This window comes from Neopelma chrysocephalum, unplaced genomic scaffold (assembly GCF_003984885.1).
Source record: "Neopelma chrysocephalum unplaced genomic scaffold, ASM398488v2 Primary Assembly neopelma1_77, whole genome shotgun sequence".
Classification (NCBI taxonomy): domain Eukaryota; kingdom Metazoa; phylum Chordata; class Aves; order Passeriformes; family Pipridae; genus Neopelma; species Neopelma chrysocephalum.
Window position 1 is genome coordinate 8,505,912 of NW_020897738.1, and position 17,258 is coordinate 8,523,169.

A 17,258-nucleotide genomic window follows, 5' to 3' on the forward strand; every position below is an offset into this window, starting at 1 on the left:
GGTGCCCCATTCCCAAAGCCCTGGTGCCCCATTCCCAAAGCCCTGGTAGCACGGAGCGTCCCGGCCGTGCAGGTCACGGGAGGCCCGGGACTGCAGCCTGGAAAAGGGCTTTTGTGTGAGGGGAAAGACACACAGCCTGCAAGGGGGCAAGGACAATTTATTCACATCTTCCTCAACTCAGTCTTTGCTCTGGTTTTCCTTTGGGAGGATGGCACCTGGTAGAGTAGGAATTTTCAAAAAATAACAGGGATTTTATATATCTGTTTGTGAGCACACCTGGATGTGTTGGATATTTTGCAGTAGTAATTATGTCTGCACACCTGCTGGTTTCAGTCCCAAAACAGTTTGCCAGACATGCCTAGAGAGATTTATTTCTCCTATACCTGAAAAAGCTCTTTTACCACTCAGTTTTTACTACTCTAAATAAGCCTAAAGAAAAAAAAAAGAGGATTTTTTTCTTGTCTTTGCTTGAGCCGTTGGTATCTCAAACTGAACTGTGGAGTTTGTTAGGGGGAGGAGGGTGTTTGGATGATATTTTAATAGCAATTTGTTTTTGCTTCAATGTGTGATAGAAATACAAGTGACAGGAGTGGGAACAGGAGAGTTGCTGAATTCTGCTGGAATTTTTCCTGTGGGAATCTGTTAATGTTTTTAATTCTCCGAGAGATTTTTCTAAGGTAATCCTTTTGACATTTACATATTTTAAATGACTCTCATTAAATAAAAGCTTAACTTTTTTATATCGAATGCTGAAGTGATGATACTGGAATACCACTGCATAGAAATTCAAATGGTTTGAGGATTATTCTAATTGCAACCTAAGCAAAGTAAGATTTGTGAGGGATATTAGTAGAGAATTGTTCTCTAAAATAACGTAGGTTTGAAGGAAGTTTGATTGCTCTGGCATTTAGCAGATGCATTTTTTTAGACAAACCCCTTTTTGGTTTTAATGCCGGGTGCACTTGGCTGTTTGCTGATTGAAGCCCTGGTTTGGACAAGTGGCTTCCCCTCCTCTCTCGTGTACAAACGGGAGCTGTGCAGGAGCCCCGGGCTCTGCACCCTGAACTGTCCCTGCCTGTGTCCCCCAGGGTGGCTCAGCCCCTGCAGGAGGATGCTGAGACAGGCAGGGAGGGCTGCAAGAAGTAAGAAGTGGAACATCTTCTCAAAAGAAAGAGCGTGATGGTGAGTGTTGCATCTCTTGCAAGCAAATACTGCCCTAAGAAAATGATTCCTGTATTCGTGTCTCTGAACTCCTTTCCCAGGAGGCAGGAGGCACAGCATGAGATCTCTGGGACACACAGACAGTGCAGCCCTTTTAAAACATACAGTGGAGCCCTGCTTTTAAATGAACTTTCTTCTGTAGGTTGCACTTCACTTGTTCAAGCCCTTGAGCCAGAATTTGCTCTCAGACCAGACTAAATACTAAGCAAATTCATTTAATTAAATTTGTTGCAGATATCCTCAGTTAAGAAGAACAGATTGGTCTCCCTGAGGCTAGATGGCATTAACAAGAAAATAAATGTTGTGCTAATTAGAGAACTCATTTTCAGACACCTGGGGTGAAACTTTAAAAAGTCCTAGAGATGTAGGATTGAAAATTCATTTGGAAAGGAGTCTTAGGCTTCTAAATCACTTAGGCACTTTTGAAAAATTTACCCAGAGGCTTTAACCATCTCCCAGTCGTCACATTTAGCATGTTTGTAGCTGTCTGCTCAGCAAAGCACGGTGTAACCATTATCTGTGCATATCAGTGCACCACAATGTAGTTCATTATCCCTGTAAGGGAGAGACTGAGCTACCTGCTGAGCTGAAGGTGGGCTGAATATCATGGTTTTGAGGATGCTTATGTGTCAACAGGAACAGATTGATGCTTTCTTGGAGTCGTTAAAGCACTGGTGCACTAAATGTCCATCTATTTGCAACCTCGTGGGACTTTCTGTACCTAAGAACTTTTAATTAAATCTTGGTCTTTAGTGACTTGTCCAAGCTCCTGGATAAAGACAGCACAGATGCAATTTTATAGTTCAGCGCTTGCTGGAAGGAAAATGAGACACTTAATAGTGTCACACTGCCATTCATCTGCCAGATCATGATAGGAGGTAATAAGGAGTCATAAGCTCAATAAAAATTAGGTTTAATATTAAGCCAAATTTCCAGATTCACATATATGATTAGCAGAAAAGTAAGGAAAGAACCAGGCTCCAAGGAGCAAAAAGTCCCTTCATTTGCTTACAGCTCAGAAGTGTGTTTTCAGTAGTTGGTTTTTTCTCTTGTAACCGGTCTGAGGATTGTTCTGAACCCTCCTCCTTGTAAAGACATGCATTAGTAGTGTCTGTTTGATGCCAGGTAAAGCCTTCCCAGAGCCACGCACACACTGCTGTCTGTCAGCAGAAACCTGGGGGGGGTAATTAGAAAAATGCTGTTAAAAGCCTGCCTTGTAATCCCAGCTGGCCCCTGGGCTGGCTCGGCTCTGCCTCGTGCTGAGCACAGGGACTGCTGAGCACAGGGACTGCTGAGCACAGGGAGTGCTGCACCCTCGGACCAGCTCCTCACGCTGACAGGGCTGCACAAAGGGGGGCTGAGGGCACGAGCACACTCTGGGGTGCCCAGAGAGGGACCCCCGGGCACAGAATCCTCACTCTCACAGGTTTGTAACCAGGGTACAGGTGTAACATGTACAGCAGGGGACAGATGGGAGCTGGATCTCGCCATGGGGCCAACCTGTACATCGTGTAATGCCTGTCAGGAGTCTGGATCAGCATCATAAAACACATGAGTCAGGGCCCTAAAACACGGAGGGGATCCACTGAGCTCATCATTTTCATACCTAATTACACAGTGCTATTGAGAGAGAACTGCACATTATGCTGCACATTACGTTTCATCACTAGTTCTAAAAGATAATTGCATTTAATTAGGACCTGTAGATACCATGGTGATTACTGATCTATAAACACTCAAGGCAGACCTGCAAATGAGGTGCAACAGCAAGTGCATCCACTGAACACGATTCCAAAGCTGATGCTGAGCGGTGATGACCAACAGTTGAGCTGTTTTACGTGGAACTTGTAGCTCTGGTGCTCTGTTCTGATTCTCTGCAATCCCTCTGCTGTGAGCCAGCAGGCAGGCAAACACCTGCTGATCTTCCCTTACTGAATTTAGCAAAATGTTTGTCTAATCTGGGGTAACACATGCATGAGTAGGCAAAAGTGGCAAGAGTTGACATCTGTAGTGGCGAAAGATGACCTTTTCTGTGTGAAGTCAGGTCAGAAATGAAGAAGCAAACATAAAGCATAGCTAGTAATGCCACAGATAAGGCAGTAAACACTTTTCATGGTGAAAATATTTTTTGTGATGGACATTATAATGCATTTTGGAATTGCAAATTACAGTTCCAGTCAAAGAAGCTGCTGGTTCCCTTGTCCCAGCACAGGTCTGGAGGGTCATTTGCAGCAAGTCAGAGCACAGAAAAGTCATTCTCATCCTTCTCTGGTGCTTGTGCAGAGCTGCCTGTGCAGGTGTTCTGTGACTGGAAATACCTGGCGAGGGTGCCAGGGCAGGGAGAGCTGCCTGTGGGAATGGCACGGGCTGGGCCTGTGGGAATGGCACGGGCTGTCCCTGGGAGCTCATCAGGAACTGTCCTTTGTGTTTCCCACATGGGACAGAGCAGCTCCTTCCCCATACACGGGTCCTGTTCTGTGCTGAGCCCACCACCTTTGAACTGATGACATGAAGCTGAAAGTATCCATCCCTTTTGATCCTTTAGGGAATACAAACCGCTTGGAATACAATGTTTAACACAGTAGTCACTGAGTGTGAAACACTGCATTTCTTTTTTCCGGTAACCATGCTTGGAACCAAAAATCCAAACACTCAAGAGTAATGGGATTCTTGTGTGCACCAGAACTGCAGTCTCATCAGAAATCCTTTGCAGTTGATGTGTTCACTGCAGTGCTTTTCTGGAAACGGTTGTGAGGGGAAACACAGAAGTAGTATTTTTATGGGGAGGAAGGGGAAAGACTTAGCCAAGGGGCTAAAGGGAATGATGAATTGCTTGCCCACTGAAATTATGGGTATCCAGTTTCTTGCATTGTGTGGCTCTTGCCTTTTGCAGCAGGGAGAACAGGTGACCAATTTTGTATTTCCGAGAGTGTGAGGGGTGTGTGTGGCCATCTCAGCACCTCCCTGACAGAGCAGTGCAGCAAAGAGCAGGCTGGACACTGCTTCACAGCTGCTGTTCTGAGAAATGCTTTACCCTGAGCTGTGTGGCAAAGAGAAATAACATTCAGTAATGATAATTCAAAGAGCAGAGTGACCAGGAAAAGCAACGTCCTGTTCAGAATATATTCAAAGTTGTCATTTCACTTTACCTTTCATTTTGCCTTCCCCTTGGTAATATCTGTGTCTTCTTCTCACCCCCACAGCTCGTTGCTGGGATGGCTCTGCCACCTCCAGATCCCCAGTTTGTGCTCAGAGGTACCAGTGCTGCCATCCACACTCTGCACTTCTCCTGTGGAGGCCAAGAACCCGATCCCCCTGTTCTGTTCTCTGGGTAAGGAAACCAGGATTTCTGCCTGCTCTGAGTGTGCTCGTTTCCTTTTAAAACCATTAGAATGTCTGGAGAAAACAGCACCGTGTGGTTGTGAATGATGGGTGTGCTGTCTGTGCACACCCCTTCAGTTTGGGAAACAAAAAGAAAAGGAATGCAGTGGTCACACTAAAAGCATCTGTTCCTATTGCCAGCTCTGAGAACGGGCTCATCCACGTCTGGAACCTGAAAACACGCAGAGTGGACACAGCACTGGATGGCCATGGACGAAAATCTGTCTACTGTGTGGAGACAATGGGTGGCAAAGACAGGCTCCTCAGGTGAGCAAAGCAGAGGAAAACCAGGGAAAGAGTTCTTGTCTCTGGGATGGACACGACTGAAGGGAAAAAAGTCTCGTAATTCTGGAGTCACTGAAAGTCTCCCCAACACATGTGGAAAGGCACTGAAGTACAAAAATACAGAGAAACTCTAGAATAAAAAGTGGGGGGAAAATAGAAATTATTTCTTTATGATGTGCATGTTATGACATCACAACAACTTGGGATCCACAGTGCCTTTATTACTGCACTGAGATCAGGGCAGTGTTTGGGTAAAGGAAACACATTTGGATTTGAAGTTGACAAACCTTTCACAGCTGGTTCTCAGGGAATATTGATATAAAGAGTTTGTAAATAGAGGGGAGGGAGAAAAGGGAAGGAAAGAAGAGAAGAATCAGAGATGGAGAGTGGAAGACTGAAAATGAGCAAGGATGCTGAGTTTCATGCCTTTGCTTTGTTGCAAAATATCCTCTTGTTTAGCAAGGGAAGATTTGTGTATTTTGGATTAGACAGGTGATCTAGAGTAGATGCCAAAGTGTCTGTATGATTAGGAGGTGTTCTGACGTGTTTATCTAGAGAAGACATCTCATAATATACGTGGAACTCATTAGCATTTATATTTCTTATCTGCCTAGGTACAATTCTCAACACTCTTCCCCATAAAATCATATTGAATGAACATTGTCTGTATAATTATAGAGTTCTTCCAAACCTCTATTTCTGCTGTATAGTTATAACAGTTCACATAGCAGTGCAATTTTAGGACAGCAGGTACCTGTATTTTGGATTTCTCTCTTCTAAAGCTAAATCACAACAATTTCTTGCAGCACCACATTGTTTGTGTTCCCAGTGCTGTAAATGTTGTGTCAGCTTGTCACTCAGCTGAACAGTAGGTGGGAGTTTTTGTATTGACTGAAGAAGTCCCAACAGTCTGCAGATTCACATCTCCTCTGTTTTGGTTTCATACTTCATCAGGTGATCCAGCTAATTAAAGTAACACATGGAGAGGGGATTTTTGGTGACTCCTTGGCCCAGGGGTAGCATGAGGACATATGTCCTGTGCTCCTGTAGTTTATGGACTGGAAGTTTCTCCTGACAGTACCTTGTTCCAGAGGCAGTGGGATCCCAGAACCCTGCAGCAATTCCTGCTGTGCCCTTTGGGCTCCTGGGCTGGGAGAGCCCCCGAGGGCTGTGCCAGAGCCAGAGTGAGCCGCACTTGTGCCTCGGGGATTCAGCTACAGGGCTCTGGGGGTGTTGGAGTCACAGCATTCAACATTTGGTGTTTAATTGCTGCCAGTCCCTCTCCTGTCGTGTCTCCACACGTGGCAGCCCCACCAGCCCTCTCTGCCCTCCCTGTGCCTGTGGGACGTTGCCCACTGAATAACTGTAGCTTTTTATTTATCTCTGACACGGTCTGTGTTGTCTTGCTGGCTCTCTGGGTACTTTTGTTTCCTTTTAAATTAGATCTGATTAATGGTAAAATATAAGTCTTTTTATTGTGAATATGTTCAAATGCTCATGAGACTTTATAAATACACATAAATAGCATAACTGGGCTCGCTGAAGCCTCTCTCCACATGGGAACAGCCCTCTGGGACTGCAGGGTGTCTGCCTGGCTCTCAGGCCCTCCCTCCTCCCGGGGATGTTTGACCCTCTCGGCCAGTTCTGCGGAAGGGACCCCGAGTTCCCCGTTAATTACAGACCCCATTAACACCCCCCAGCTGGACTGAGCTCTGCACTCCGGCCTGGGCCAGCCCCAGTTTGAGCTGAGGGCTCCTGGGACCTGCAGCTCACAGATGTGTGTCACTGTCCCAGCCAGGGCCGGGACCAGAGGATCTGCCTGTGGGATTTAGCAGAGGGCCGGACCGCGGTGACGGACTCAGTGTGCACGGAGCACGTGGGATTCTGCAGGTGCTCCCTGGTGCAGGTGGCCCAGGGACGCTGGCTGGTGGCCACGGCAGCCAAAGGCCTGCAGGAGGTAGGACATGTCTCTTTTTCTGGTGCTTGGGAGGTTGCCTTTGTTACTGCAATGACATTGTTCAGGAGGGGAGCATCACTGCTCTCAAGTTCTCTGCTCAAGAGAGGGCAGCACAAGAAATCTTTGGGGTTCTAATCACTAATTTTACTGCCCCAAAGATGACTGAATTCTATAACTCCTGCTCTAATGACAAGGACACCAGCCCGAGGTTTGTCTGACAGTTCAGTATTTGCAGTGGCTGCTGGTCTTCACATGCAGGAGTTTTGAAAACTCTTCTGGTGCTGCTGGATGCTGGGAACAGGAGTCCTTGTGGGGAACTCGTGGTCAGCAGGTCTGCCATGAGGTGGAGGTGCTCAGCTCTCCTCTGAGCAGGGGAGGGGCAGCTCATTTGTAACGCGATCCGGGGCCTTTCACCCCGGGCTAATTCCTTCCCCGGGACTGGAGCTGGAAACAGCTGAATTACGATTAGTGGCCAGAGGTTTGCTCAGTGTGAGATAATTGCAGGGTCCATTTCAGTTCCTCCTGAAATGTCCACATCTAATACCACTGTCACTGCACTCCCTGACTGACAGCTTTGTTGGCAACTTCCACTTCTGCTTTGTAGAAATCATAGCTTTGTTTTCTACAAAGGACTGTTTGAGAACATCACATTAAAAGAAATTATTTCAAATACTTGACATCAAAATACCAAAATTATGAAAAAAAAATCGTCACATAAATATGAAAAGAAATATTGTACCTCACTGAACTTGTTGATGAGCATAAAAGTTCAGATGCTTTTCTGGTCTGTATCTTGAAACTAAAAGTTGCATATTTTATACACATGAAGTAATAAGTGCCTGTATTGCAAGAAAATGTGAACATTTTATTATTCAGAAGTTAAGCACATATTTAAGTACTTTGCTGGCTCACAGCCAGAGTGTTCAGCCTTTCACAGCACTGAGTGAGCCTGCAGACACAACCACTGCTCCAGTAAGTACAACCAGTCTGGGCCATACCTTGTTCTGATCAAACAAAGAACTCCCTCCATTTTGCTCAATAAGGTATCAGTTAAACAGAGCTGACAAGTGATTCTGGGGTGAAGAATTAAATATTCATCTGACCCAAACAGGACACCCCAGGGACTCATCCCTGGTTTGTTCTCATTTTTTGCGTGGGCCCTGCAGGGGAGGATGATTTGCTGTCTCCTCAGGTAGAAGAGTCCCACTCTGGGTGTGCCCCTTGCACTAGAACCATGTCACGTTCCCATAAATTCACAGGAGCTCCCATAATATACAGTCCTTCCAAATAGGCAGCACTGTGTGAGACGCAGTACATTTCCAGCTTATGATTAAAATTAAGACTTAATAAGTGTTTATGCTTGGCTGGTGCCCAAAAAAAGAGTAATTTTGTCTTAAAGCAGGTTCAGTCCATAAATAATGAGATCTGAACAGGCATTTATTTGTTCATGATTGCATTTAAATCACCAATTATGAGTTACACGCACTTTTCTTGCCAATTTGCCAGAAACATGTTAAAAGCTTTATTAATGTGAAAAAGAAAAAGGGTGTGTTTCCTTGTGGCCAGTTTTAGCCACCCAGGAACACTATTAACCTCAGGCAAAGGCAAATCTTTCTTCTATTAAGCAAAACCAACATAAACACAGCACTTCAAGTTTTAGGTTACAGTTGTCAAAATATATGAAATAGTATTTATTTCTAAGGCTCAGTTACTTTTAATGCAGACAGCCTCTGGAACTGTCAGTCCAGCACAGGCAGCAGCTCATGCCTGCCTGCCTCCTGCACAAAGCTTTGCTCACTGGGTTTTTCTTTGGCCTTTGCAAGCCCAACTGTGGCCCTCGTACCAGTTCATCTGTTTTCAGTCAAGGTAGAGTGAAGAAGGTTTTTTCCTTTTAACCTGCAGAAGTGCATTTATCACACCACACTTACCCTTCCTCATACATCGCAGTTGCAGTTTCAGTCTTGCCTAGGAGGCAATGCCCTTTGGAGAGACAGTGATGAAAGATGCCCGATGAGGGCAGGTCATCCTCATATTTACAGCCCATTTCCTGCCACAGCAAACTTGGTTATTATGTTGATAGCAAGAAAGTTGCCAAGAGAAAAGGATCTTTTGTTAAGAGTGTAGCTTGAAAGAACCAGAATTCCCAGCTGATGAGCCTTTGGTCTGTTCCCAGCTTTGGCTGCAGACTGGATGGCTCTTGGCTGTGGTCACTGCTCCTCCAGAACAGTTTCCTGCTCTCTCCCGTGGCTCTGGGAGCGCGGTGTGTGCTGAGTGCGGTGCCGCAGTCCTCGAGAGCAGCTGGCTGCTGGCAGGCTGGCTCAGCCTCCACAAATAGGAAGATGTTCTGGCAGGCTTTGAACTGAAGGGATGGGATTGGAACCATGGCAGCTGCCGTGGCCGTGATTGATGGCTCCCTGCGGAGCCGTGTTTGTGGAGCAGCTCCTCCGATGCTCCGGGAGGTTCGGCACCGGGGCCGTCCGGCAGCGCCGGGTCCTGCCCCTTCGAAAGGGCCCAGGACCGGGGGGCTCTTTACCAAATGGTTCAAGTCGTTTAATTTTACAACATAATGCAGACCATTGTTTATTTAATTAAAAGAAAAGATCACCTTGGTGATTAGGGGTGTGTTTGAGAAACAGCCATGTTTCTGGCAGCAAGGTTCTGATACCCAAGAGCTTCTGTTTCTCCATAGTTCCAGGCTTGAGAACCAGCCCAGAGCTGAGGCACTGCCACGTCAGTCAAGAGTCAAAACCTTCCAGTGCCAAACAGAAAAGGCAGCCTCCTGATCTTGCCTGCCATCATCCTGAGGTGGAAATGAGCTTCTTCCTTGGCACAGGAATGACTTGCCCAATGTTTAAAAAAAAACAAACAGAAAAACAGCAGATCCGTAATTCATTACCGTCAGTGCAAGCACAGTGGGAGCTGCTCTGTAGAGAGAGCAGGTGTTTAACACAGCATTGTCTGACCCTGCTGTGAACAGGGTCAGACAACATTGTGTCAAAAATACCTGTGTGCTGCTGCTGCTGCAGCCTGGGAGCCCAGTGACTCTGGGCAGGAAATAAAACATCCTCCTGGCATACACATACTGCCTCTATTTCTGTTACCACAACAGCACAGAGCAGAGAATGCAAGTGTCCAGAGGGGAACACAGCCAAAAAATTAGCAACAGAGAGGGAAAGAGGAGAAAGGAAGCAGGGCTGTGTTGTCAGTTGAAGCAGTCTGCAGTATTATCTGTGGTGTGCACATGTCACCTACTGTTTGGGAAGCAGACTGTGATGCAGATGAACTGGAGGAGTGGAGAAGAGGATGTGCTCACTCTGTTCCTAAAACAATGCACTTCTGTAGAGAGCTGTAGATTCCCCTGCAGCTCCAACTCAGCATGCATTCCTCATCTTCCTGCAGACAGTTTTTACTGGAGGAGCTTATACTAACCTTAATCACCTTAAAAGACTTGTGTTTTTAAGAGCAGAATTTTGACCTGGAGCCTGACCAACTCCTCTTGTTTTCCTGATGTCAGGTTCAGGTTTTGGAGCTGCCATCCAAGACGTCAGTCTGTACCTTGAAGCCAGAGGTGGGTGCCAAGCTGGGCATGCCCATGTGTCTGAAGTTATGGCAGGTAAGGCAAGAGTGCCTGCTAATTGTGAAATGTTTTCCCTGTGATTCATTTTATATGAAGCACATGAATCTTTCTTCACTTGGATTTTGATTTATTATCAAACCAATCAAGTAATTATACTATTAAAGGGGGGAAAGATTTGTGAACATCCTTAATGTAACTTTCAGAGCTTTCCAAGCTTTAATGGAAGATTTGCAAATGCTGAGGGAAAGCTTTATATCCTTAGGATAGATACACTTTTTGCATCAATCAAGAGGAAAATGAATGACTTACCAAAGCCACTTGTTTGATATGGTTTCTCACTGCATTAAGAATGATGAGAAATGACTGGGTTGCTTGAAAACTGTGATTTTAATGGCAGATTACATTCACTTCAATGCCCTCAGGACGAGGAAGCACTCTATGAACATTTCTATTCCAGACATACAATAGGAACAAAATATTTATGGTGGTACTGACTTTGGACAAAAAGGTAAATAAAAGCAGTTAGTGAAAAAAACATATTTGCAGAATATTTAGCCAATAATGTTTATGGGCTGCCAACAGTGAATGACAAGTAATAGAAAAGGGTGACAGTAGAGGGAGGAAGGAGTTGAAGTGATCGGCTCTAAATGTCCAAAGAACTGGTGGCAAAGCTGATTCCCATTTAACCCCCGAGCACACACAGTTACAGGTCTGCAGGACCATCCACGCTCATGCCAAATGTGTAGTTCCTGCAGGCTCAGCTCAACATTTGTGTTGCTTTCAGGTGAAAACATTCTCAGTCAGAGTTTGAGGCCTTAGTGTCTGCACTCAAAGTCCTGAACCAACTGAAATCTAGAGGAATTCATTTGCTGACTTCAGACAAAAGTAGGAGAGGCCCCTGTTCAAGTCCCATGCTATAATTAAAGAGTAGGAAAAAAATAGAAGGAAAATTAAATAGGCTGATTAGGCTTTTATTAAACAAAGTTTCTCCTAAAAATGCAGTCAGTGTTCAGTGCTCGATTAAATGAATGGGGCTTTCTGTCTCCTGGACATTTTTTAATAAGATGGAGATAACTGAGGAAATGTTCAGTGTTGAAAATTTTGTTGCCTGTATAAGAAGTCCTCTGTCTTGCCATATTTTCTGCATGCATTAATATTGCTATTCCTCTAGGAAGCAGAGCAGGTGCAGAGTCTTAATTTCATGTAGTTTTTAATTTTGTTGCCAGTGGGGATAAAGCAGAGAACTGGGAACTGGGAGAGGTAAATTATTCCATGCAGATTCTGACTCTGAGAACTCACCATAACTTCCTAGACTGCACCAGGCAAGTGCAGATAATCCCTGACAGTCTCACAGCTGCGTCTGCTCTTCTACAATTGTGTGCAACTTGGTTGGAAAGCGTGGGGAGCAGGACACCCTTAAGGGCAGATAATTCCCTGTGGGGTACCAGAGTGATGCTCTGCATTCTCAAGTGGCTCTCTGAGTAACCTGTCACCCCAGAGCAGCAGAGCAGGGGCTCAGCCCTGCCCAGCAGGATCTCTGTGCCCAGCCTGGGCTGGGCAGTGCAGACAGTGCACAGGGACCATGGGAGGGGCACTCCAGGGCAGCGCTCAGGGGCTGCCTGAGGGTCTTTGGTGTTGGTGAGGGCACAGGGAACGAACAAGTTGGAACAGAGGCTGACAGGGAGAGAGCCCCAGGATGGGCTGAAGGAATTCTGCTGGGCTGGCTGGCCAGGGAGAGCTGGGGCTGCAGGCAGGGCCCTGGTGTGTCCTGTGTGCCAGGAACCAAGGGCTGAGCTCAGGGACACAACAGAGCCCCAGCAGTGGGAATGAGGGACTGCACTGCACAGCACAAGGCAACCAAGGCTTGGGTTGGGCTTCCCCTAAGCAATCAAAATGCTTCAAGTTGTTTATTTGGGTCGTTTTGAGCACTTTCTCCCCTATTTTTCTAGGTCTCTCCTTAAACATACTAGCTCATTCAGTAAGTTTTTTTCTTGTGAAGATTTATGTTCTTGAATACATTGTCCCTTCCGTTTCACACCTTCCTGCTATTACTAATTGGGTGGAGTAGGATTTGCAGGAGTAAGGATAGTCTTTCCCTTAAATTCTGTGCTCTCCTTGGGGAAGGCATCATGTTGCGTAATGGTGCAAACAAAATAATTCAACGAGCAGAATACATGTCGAAACTGGAAACGCCGAGTTATTACTTTATATAAACTGTGGCAATTATTCCTGTTGAGTTGACAGCAGATCACCTTTTCTTCCTTCCTTGACACTTATCCAAATGCAACAACAAGATGTTCTGCTTAGGAAGAGCAATGATTTATAATTGAACTTTCCTACTGGAGCAGGACATGCACGGTGAGACGTCTCCAGCAGTCCCCGTTACTGGAACTGCCACAAACAGGGCTGGGAAGGAGCCTGGTGAGCTCTCAGCCTGAGAACTCCCCTCAGCTTTCCAGAGCTTTTATTGCTCAAGTTCATGTACTCATTGAAATATTACACTTCATGTGGTTAGCAAAGTCAGGAAGAAGCAGTGTGGGAGACACTCATTTCATAGGAGACAATACTTGGTTTTTAAAATAGACCAATCTTAGATCTCACTTGCAAATTACTGGTTTTCAAATCTAAGCTGAGATACCCACAACACAAAAAAAATATTTTTGCTTGGCATTTCTGGAAATGCTGAGCACTCACCTCCATCTGCACGAGGGCCCTGAGCTCCATGAGGCTGTTTGGAGCAGGGAGAGGAGCCAACCCTGCCCCTCCACACCACGTTTCACTGGCTAATGACAGAAGAGCAGCACTAATAATTGTGGAGCTTTTTTATGCTTAAACTGGGGGCTTTTTTTAAACTTAAAACTACCTGTGAAATACTTTGTTTTGCCTTGAAGGTTTTATCGTTTATTAAGTATAAATAAAATCTGGAATGTTCATTTAATTCAGATTTTTTTAACTTTTCCTTGGTATCAAAAAGCAGATCCAAATACCTGATGAGTTAACATTAGTTCACATGTATTTGACATATATTCATTGCTCTGATGTTATATTATTTTAGTAAATCAAAAATTTGACAGAAAAATTGTTCACAGTTCTGGGCACTATGAGAGACCTGCTTTGTGGGCCTTTCTAGCCAGAGCATGCTCCCTACCTGTTCAAAGGAAAAGGGGGCTGAAAAGAAAGAAGGAGGTTCCTGCAAGATCCCAGGTGTGGACAGAGCCCTTCAGAAGGATGGTGTAGGGGATTTCCTACATTTCCAAGGATTTCCCCTTGGTTCCCTTCTCTTAAGGGGCAACATTCCTCCCTGCTCAGTGAGATCTTTCCTCATTCAAACACTTCCTGGGCTGAACAAGGTGAGGAAGCACATGAGGCTGTCACCAGACCACCCCTCTCCTGTTAGTTTATCTCCCCCCAGAACAAATAAGAAGCAGTGGGAGAACAGTGTGGGCCATAAATAGAGGCTGGGATCCTTTGGCCACTGCAGGTTTGTGCCATGGCACTGACAGCAGAGAGCTTGACTTCAGTCAGTAATGTCATCCTGGGAAAAATGAATTCTTTATGTCCTTTACCTTTGTTTTGGATTGAATACCAAGTAAACAAATCCTGTGGGAGCAGACAGTGTTTGGAAGGATCTGAGTAACCTATTGGATACATTTCTTAGATGTGCCTACATGAGGTGGCCAGAGTCCCAGTGTCTATTTTGATGTTTCTTCTCCTATTGAAGAAATAACTGGCATTAACAGATGCCTCATTTTTAGTTGCTTTTCATTAGGGATTTGCATCTTCACTCTTGTAACCAGTCACTGCTCACGGGATCATTAGTCTTCTGGCTGGAGCAATGATGAATATTTTCCTTAAGTGTGACACGTAATCCAGTAATGTTCCCCTCTTTGAGTTATTTCAGGGGCTTAAATAAATTAGGTGTCTGCCCAGGGTGCCGTGGCCTTTGGCCTGTGACATCATTAATCAAAAGAGCTTTCAATTGGTTACAGTGGGACTGGGGGCCCATTAACCCCTTGGTGCCTCAGTGCTCAGTGTTTTCCTTGGAGCACAGGATCCCCCTGTGTAACCCTACCCTGGCAGTGTGGGACTGCAATCCTTGGCACTTCTGTCAGTGCCCAGGGGGCTGCAGTGCTTGACAGCAACTCTGTTACTCGGCGCAATTTTCTTTAAGAAGTGCAGACAAAGTTCAGACCATGAAGTAAAGCTCTGAGAACTTCAGGCAGCCTCTTTTCAGGTGTTGCAGAGGGCAATAGTTTGGATTTTCAGAGAGACATTTTCTATATCTGTGTGTATATCTGTGTGTGTGTGTGTTAGATATGTATTATATATATAAAATTTAGAATTTGATCTGTAGATATAAACCCCATAAGTACATAGTACCTAGTACTGCCTTCTGTAAGTGGATGGACTCTCAGGATTTGATATTCACACTCCTAAACACTTTATCACTTCTACTCCAGTCAGCATTTTCATTTATTCTCTTGGTGCTTGGACTGAAACCTACCTCAGGTTGGTAATTTTCCTAACAGACTACTTACTTCTCAAACAATTTTACTTTTTCCTTGATCAGCTCAGCTGTGGTTCCCAACCCTTGCTTCTGGCTGGCTATGAAGATGGGTCAGTGGTCCTCTGGAATGTGACAATGGGAAAAGCGTTGAGCCAACTCATTTGCCACCAGGAGCCAGTGATGAGCCTGGACTTTGACTTGGAGAGGACCAAGGGGATCTCGGGCTCATCTGAAAAGGTGCTTCGCATCTGGAGCCTCAATGAGCAACAGAACCTCCAGGTCAGCATCACTGGCCCTCTAGTGTCATTTATCCCACTCTGCACTAACAGTTTGATAGACTAAAAAAATATTTAGTCATGAAGAGGAGTTGTTGCAGATCTCTAGCTAATTAATCACAGACTGGTTAGAATGTCTGTGCTATGTGACCAGACTTAGCAAAAGATGGTGAGGATTTAGAAAAAAAAGAAAAAAACCCCCTCTCACATGTTTCTGGTTTTACCAAAGTTGCAACAGGCACACAGGCCTAGCATTACTCAAGCCATTGCCTCTGTATCTTCATTTATCACGTTAGTAGTATCGAGCTCTCGGAATGCCCTAAACATTATAAATGAGTTACAAAAATGAGAAACAAAGGATTGCTTTTCCAAAGGTTCTGCTTGAATGACTAGAGCTTTCTTTCCACTGTGGGAAAGACAGAAGTATTCCGTGAACTACTTCACAGACAAAAAGAGTAGGAGTAGCCCAAGCAGCACCCAGAGGACAAGAGGTTCAGCTTCCTTTGGCACCTACAGAGCCCCAGAGACACAACATGAGGCAGCTGGTGCACCAGTGTGTGCCCAGCAACACACCTGCAGAGGCTGGGTTAGGAGGAGACACCAGCTCAGTGAATGGCAATAAACACTGCTGGTATCCAGACAACCTTAGCAAGTGATCCAGCAGTGCCAAGGGGGAAGGAGGATTTAACTAGGTGTGGAAATGAAGCGCATAAATAAAGGCTCAGGAACATTAAATGGCCAAAGCATCCCTCTTTAAAGTGGCAGCTGTCCCATGAACAAGGGGAAGGACCCTGTGTGTCCCACACCATCCTGGAGAAGAGAGCTGTAGATGCACCAGTTCATGGGAGATCAATAATGGCTGTTCCAGCCACGTTGCAGCTTTTATGGAGATTTTTGTAGGTAATGTGGCAAGTTAGTGCTGTTTTCTGAATGGTGCTACAGGAAGAAAAGCACACGCTGGGCTATCCAGCGTTGACTCATCACCTGGGGGTCACTCCAAAGGTGTGGAGTCTGCAAGGCACCCCCAGAGCCAGCTGATGGGGCAGAGCCTGTGGGGCAGTGTGGGGCATGGCCCTGCCCCAGCAGGGTCTGAGCTGCACCAAACCCGCAGCACAGCAAGGGAAGGGGGCACCGGGCTCAGAACAGGCAGGGAAGGTGTTCTGAGCCACAGGGCTGGGGCACAGTTGCCATGGTTTGGGTTTGTTGGTTTTTTTGGTGATCTTTGCCCAGCCTTTCTGCCACTACTGTCACCATCTGCAGCTGGTGTCCTTAGCTCAGGGAAGGGGAAGGAAGGTGAGCAATCCCAGGAAGAAGCTTGGTATTGAGACTAGTTCTCTAAGGCCAAGGTGTCAGGAATCTGACACCAAGACAGCCTTCTTAAAGCTTCCAATACTCTGGTGCTGGAGAGGAGTTCGTTCCTTCATATTAATTATAGCATAATTTTTCCTAATTCAAAGGGAATATTGTTCTTCCCAGCACATTCCAGTTATGAGTTAACCCTAATGGAGGGCTACAGGTACAACTCATGGGAAAAGCAGTTCACCTGAAATGTTCCAGGTATTGTTTTTCACCAGGTATTCACATTCCCAGGAGAGGCAGGATTAGCTACACCCTCAGCAGCTCACACTGAGAGATAGTAGCTTTTCTCAGAAGAAATTTAAATGTCAGGTATTGTAAGCTCCCAGCAATGTTCCTGTGCTCCATGCAAGTATGAATGCCCTAATAAAATGCATCTTTCATAGGAGAACTAGAGATTGTCAAGGACATAGATTAAGTTTTTTCCCACTATTGCATTAATAATATAAACCAGATGGGGATTTTTTTCCCTGACATTCCAGGTACCTGAGGTAATGGTAGACGTTGGAAAGCCACTCAGTGGCACATTATTTTTATTCTAAGGGGTTTTAATAAGTGTGCACAGGGCAGAGCTATCTGCTGTGCAGAACTAATGATGCAATGATGGTGCTCAGCTCTGTTTGAAGTGGCAATGTTCCAGTGTGTCAATGAAGAGATGATGAAGGTAACTGCACACTTTATTGCTATGGGGAAAGTTTG

The 17,258-nt window shown here is 45.5% G+C and overlaps 1 protein-coding gene across 3 annotated transcripts in view; it reads left to right on the top strand.

The window, feature by feature from the left end:
• Nucleotides 1–17,258, top strand: part of GNB1L (G protein subunit beta 1 like) — a 39,909-nt gene that overhangs the window by 19,015 nt on the left and 3,636 nt on the right. For 2 of the 3 annotated variants that reach the window (XM_027689403.1, XM_027689401.1), the window contains exons 2-6: nt 4,425–4,552; nt 4,744–4,869; nt 6,682–6,844; nt 10,359–10,457; nt 14,992–15,207. In XM_027689403.1, the coding sequence (XP_027545204.1) occupies nt 4,437–4,552; nt 4,744–4,869; nt 6,682–6,844; nt 10,359–10,457; nt 14,992–15,207 (720 nt within the window). In that variant the 5' untranslated portion in view covers nt 4,425–4,436. Of the gene's footprint in view, nt 1–3,714; nt 3,742–4,424; nt 4,553–4,743; nt 4,870–6,681; nt 6,845–10,358; nt 10,458–14,991; nt 15,208–17,258 lie in introns of those variants that run through there. The other variant, XM_027689400.1, reaches the window with a different exon arrangement.